A 5429-nucleotide genomic window follows, 5' to 3' on the forward strand; every position below is an offset into this window, starting at 1 on the left:
ATATTTTTTATTTTCTTTTATACTCTGCTATCTCTTCAAAGTTAACAGTAATCCTTTCTCCTGTACTTAGTCTCTCCAGTATAAACGATTGGTTGACTGATTTAAGTGGCTTAAACCTGCATTCTTTCTGACGACCAGAAGGGGGAGGGGCTGCTGGGACTGTGGTGGCAAAAAAAAAAAAAAAAAAAAAAAGGACATCAGGTTATACAGAAATTTATAGAAAAAGGGAACTTCTGTTTAAGAACTTTAGTTTTGTGTATTATTAAAAAGGTAATTCTGTCATTTCCATTTGTAATTAGAGTCAGAAAGGATATGCTCATTAGATAATGGCTAATGATTTGTCAATCACAAGTAGAGCAGATTGAGTAGAGAGAAAGTGGCAGCTTGTTGTGACAGACTGATTCAGCTCCACAGATACCAAAAAACATGCAATAAAATCTTTATAACATTATTTAACAGCAGAATTCTCCATATATAAACAAAGTCAATTCTTGTCTTTCATCATGTGCAGCCACTTCTTGTGCATTAATTACCTGTATGAAGGTGTGTGTGTTTGTTTCTGATTAAGTATTTTGATGTTTTTGTTTAGCTTTTTTAAACAAACACACCAGATATTTTTGAATTCATCTGCACGCTGCTTTTAAATGCCTTACTTAAAAGCTGTACTGTTTGATGACAGTACTGTAAAACATTCATGGTGCAGAAATAAGAGCTTCGCCATGGCTCACTGCACTTGCATATAGCATTTTCTCCTTTGCACAGTACAGGTAAGGGAAGTGGGTAACATGTGAAGGAATTGTTCTGATTTCCTCTTCCTGTTTTTCATAGCAGCAGTACCCATCATCCTGTTCATCTCCGATCCTGACACAGTAGGTGCTTCGAGTAATGCCACAGATCTGGCAGGAGATTTAAATCTTTGTGCAATGATTTGTAAGGTTTCAGCCTCATAAGATTGGAAACTAATCACCATCCGATTGACAGATCTGATGGTTTCAACGTGAAAGATGATACGGTGCATTGTAACATGCCACGTTTGTACTGTGGTTAGTACTGCCTCAAGTGAAAGCAACAAACCACAATACCGCAGAGAGACAGGTGTGCAGAAAGCTAGTGCAGATCTTGAGTTAAAAAAAAGCAGCTCTGTAGGGTTTCACCTCATGTCCAGCATTAGCCCTGAATGTCACAGTAACAGCAGCAAATGTCAATGAAAGCAAAACTATCTTTCAGTATGAACACAAAACATTCAGAGAATTCATCTGTTTCATTCAGCTCTAAGCAAATGCTGATTATTATCAGGTCAATACGTGTTAGCTCTCAGATTAGTATCTGCCGACTGCAATGTGTAGCTTTGAACTTCAGCCACCCCTTAGGTACAGAATCACTCAAGTTCCTCTGAACTAACATGTGAAATTTTCACAGTGCTTTACGCATCAACACCTACGACTTCTCAGTTAGATACAAGGAGCAAAGGGCTGTGCAAAGAAATGTCAATGTTTGCTAGTAGTGTTAACAAATAATTCAACGTGATCAAAACCACCAAACCTGTGCTTTCTTTTTATTCTATAGATCATGTGTAGTGTTACATGGTAGAGTGAAGATTTTGAAGAGGTTATAATCTCTTTATAATAATAATAAAGAGTTGTAGTAGGCAGGTAGGGGTGTGAGTGTGTGTGAGAGAGAGTTAGGGAGAGAGAAACAAAGAACACCAACTGGCACACACCATCGTAGCTTGAACTCCATCTATATTTCATATGATATCACTGCGCCATTAACTGAAGTTAACTTTTGTGACATGTGGTTTCACTTCACATGTGGTGGTTACCACGTGATGTGGTATCAGGAAAAAAAATTCAGAGACCTGTCAGTGAGAATGAAGGGAAAGCACCATCAAATAGACAGATCCGCGTGTGCAGCGGCTTCACCTACAGTGAACTACCGTCAGCCAACATGACTCCTCTCAGAGGTGAGTAGAGCTTAGAAACATAGTTAAAGGACGTTTGTGTGCGCTGTGATGAATGAATGAATAAATGCAGACAAAAAACAAAAAATACCAAAAAGATTGTGTTTCTTAAATCTCACGTTTTATATTTTAAAACTAATGATAGCTGCTGTGGCAGTTTCATCTACTATTGAACACTTAACATGGACTTGCATTTTTTTAGTGTGTTAAAGCTGCTTTTTTAAATACTAGAGACTTTGATTCAGCAACTTTACAACTACCTGCTTACTGGTGGTAAAATAAAATAATAATAATTGCCTTGCATGGTTTGTTCTAGTATATGTCTGTCGCAAGGTTAGATAAATCACAAGGTTGCATTTGGTGTAATAATCTGGGCAAAGTCGAGTGTGGATTCATCCGCTGCGACAGCCCCTTGGGAAATAAAGGAGCAGCTCAAAGTATCATTTTTGAAGAAGAAGGAACGGAGTTTTCCCCGATGGCCACATGATCAAAAGCCCCGAAAACAGATTAGAAAAGATAAAAGATGTAGGCCAGAAGGGGAAAAACTTCTCAAACAGTCTATGATTGTTTGGCAGTAATAAAGAGTCGTTGCAGTCAAACAGTGAAAACAGTTATTGTCAAGTCTTTTACAAGCATAAAATCCCACACATGTAGACAATGTAACAATAATAGAAGAAGAAAAACAAAGAACCAGCTGTTCTCTTATTTACAGTTGGTCACCACAGCGGATGGATCTGCTGTGACAAAAATGTGACAAAGGATTTGTGTTTCTTCCCGAGCTTTCAAATGTTAACCAGTACTATACTAATAATAATTGACAATAAAGCCAAATATCAAATTTCACTCTGGGTTAAAAGCTGACAAATAAACACGAATTTCATGCGTGTTATAAAGGAAATCACCCTAATACCACCAATTAACTAACTTATTTTGGGTTTGATAGCTTGATTAGTTCAAAAGATGTGATCTGTACCACGCACGCATCTGCTGGATTTGTGTAACTCCAATGCAAACTGTTAGTCATGTGCAGAAATACACACACACATGCACATAGTGAAATTGTTAACGAACATATTTCCTTACAGACGGACAAAAATAATACAATCCAGAATAAGTAGACCATTTTTGAGGTGTCCAGGCCCAATACAATATTAAAAACTAATAACACCCTTCTTTGAATTTTGAAGTAGAAATTTAAAGGTCATTCAGCCCTTTATGGCTTGAGGACCAATTGATTTGGAAGTTGGGTATTATCTGCATAGAAATACATGTATATGGGTTTTCTACTAAACCTCCCTCGCACAGAAGCTGAGGAAGTCCAAAACTAACGTTTGAGCATCTTGAAAAGTCATCGTTTATATGAACACTAAGCTTGTCTCCACAGATCCTATTTCTAAAATAAATAAATAAATAATCTACATTTGTTTTTCAGCTCTCCAGAACTTTCTGCCGACTGTGCTGGTATGGTTAATGACCTCTAAGGTAAGAGAAACACCTCACTGAAGCTCTTCTTCCAGCTGTAAATATGTTTGGGATAAATAGTATTTACCGAACCGCAGTCTTCCCCTGTGGTACCAAGTGCTCCCCCTCCCCCCAGGAAGTGGTGGTGTAAAAGTACAATGTACCAAAGGCAGGTGGCAGGTGTAGTTTTGTCTGATCTGCTCTGTTATTTTACTTCTTTCATGTGTTTTTTGCTCTGTTTTTGCAGCTTTGCTTGTCCGACGATGGAAATTACACAACCACTACATTCACAGATTACAGCCTTTCCAGCTGGGATTATAGTGAAATTCCTGAACTCTGTAAGAAGCACTCCAATCGGCAGTTCTGCTTCGTGTTTATGCCCATCTTTTTCTCCATCATCTGCTTCCTGGGGCTGGCAGGAAACATGCTCATCATCCTCACTTATATCTACTTCAAGCGACTCAAGACCATGACCGATGTGTACCTGCTCAACTTGTCCTTTGCAGACCTGCTCTTAGCCCTGTCCCTCCCCTTTTGGGCAGCCAACTCCATGGTAGAATGGGTGCTGGGTCTAGGGCTGTGCAAAGCCATGTACACCATTTATAAGGTCAGCTTCTACAGCAGCATGTTGCTTCTGTCCCTCATCAGTGTCGACCGCTACTTTGCCATCTCCAAAGCAATCTCTGCTCACCGCCACCGCTCCCAGGCAGTGATTATCAGCAAGTTGTCATCAGCTTTGGTCTGGGTGTTGGCCCTGATCTTCTCTGTGCCAGAAATGGTGTACACCACCATCAATAACAAAACCTGCACCCCTTTCTCCAGCAACGCTGACCCACTTCGCATCACCGTCCAGGCAACTCAGATTGCTTTGGGTTTTGTCCTTCCTTTCTTGTTTATGACCTTCTGCTACAGCAGCATCCTCAGGACCCTTTACTATGCTCGTAGCTTTGAACGGAATAAGGCCATCAAGGTGATTCTCGCTGTGGTCGCTGTCTTCTTGGTCTTCCAGACGCCTTATAACGTGGTCCTGTTTTGGAACACAGTTCTTACAGCACGCGGAGTACCGATCGACTGCAAATACGAAGTCAACCTCCTCTATGCCACTGACACGACCCAGAGTTTGGCCTTCCTGAGGTGCTGCCTGAACCCCTTTGTTTATGCCTTTATCGGTACAAAGTTTCGTTATGACCTCCTGAAACTACTGAAAGAGTTTGGCTGCATGAGCCAGGAGAGGTTCTTTAGGTATACCTGTGGGAGGAGGCGGAGCTCAGTGCCCACTGAAACTGAGACCACCACCACATTTTCTCCTTAAAACAGCGTCCGTGTGGAGGAGTCAGCACCTTCAGCCTAGTGTTACACACCTGCTTACAAAGAGCTATGGACAATATCAAAGCATATGTTTTTATATGTAGATAGCTTAACTGGGACTTTTGTGGAGGACTGCACAAATAAGCTGAACTAAATTTGGCTCAATCTTAATTTTATGTCGCTGCTTGAAAAAAAAGAAAGTCTGAATGACACAAATGGATTTCCAGATGTTTTTCTGCTCTCCTTGTTTTTGTATATTTGTTCTAAGGTAGAATATTTCAAGATGTTTGTGATCTTAAAGAAAAATGTCAACAGTATTAAACACCTTACCACACAGTGTTACAAAAAACAGAAAAGTGCATTTTTAGTTAAAAATAGGTTTGATATACACAGAAGTTTGATCTACATAGATTCTTTTTCTTTTTATCACCTGAGTTTATTTCTGTCTGTATCTGTTAAACAACTTTCATGATCATTTTTGCATTTGCTACAATGTATATTATTTCTGTCTGTTTGTGCTTGTTATTCAAAGCAGGGTATATCAAATCAAACTAAAGCCAGCTGTGTACCTTTTATTTGTACTTTTCTCTGCCATTTGTAAATAGCCCAGATTATCAAAACAAGATTAAATATATTAAAACAAGATTTCAGGTGCACTTATTACATCAAAAATAGCAATGGCATATTCAGAGAAATTACA

At 39.3% G+C, this 5429-nt stretch overlaps 1 protein-coding gene across 1 annotated transcript; it reads left to right on the plus strand.

Annotated features, from left to right (window-relative positions):
• Nucleotides 1-1947: 1947 nt before the first annotated feature.
• On the plus strand, nucleotides 1948-4733 carry ccr7 (chemokine (C-C motif) receptor 7). The gene is made up of 3 exons (XM_085356466.1): nucleotides 1948-1963; nucleotides 3393-3442; nucleotides 3669-4733. The coding sequence occupies exons 1-3, from the start codon at nucleotides 1948-1950 to the stop codon at nucleotides 4731-4733; spliced, it is 1131 nt and encodes a 376-aa protein (XP_085212592.1).
• The last annotated feature ends 696 nt before the right edge of the window (nucleotides 4734-5429 follow it).

This window comes from Diplotaxodon limnothrissa, linkage group LG6, assembly GCF_057381915.1.
Source record: "Diplotaxodon limnothrissa isolate DT_005_m linkage group LG6, D_limnothrissa_male_GT1.1, whole genome shotgun sequence".
Lineage (NCBI taxonomy): Eukaryota > Metazoa > Chordata > Actinopteri > Cichliformes > Cichlidae > Diplotaxodon > Diplotaxodon limnothrissa.

Excerpts from the sequence above, each read along its gene's own strand:
- ccr7 (XM_085356466.1), top strand. Across the intron at positions 3,443-3,668 it reads TATGGTTAATGACCTCTAAG|CTTTGCTTGTCCGACGATGG; the intron begins GTAAGAGAAACA and ends CTGTTTTTGCAG.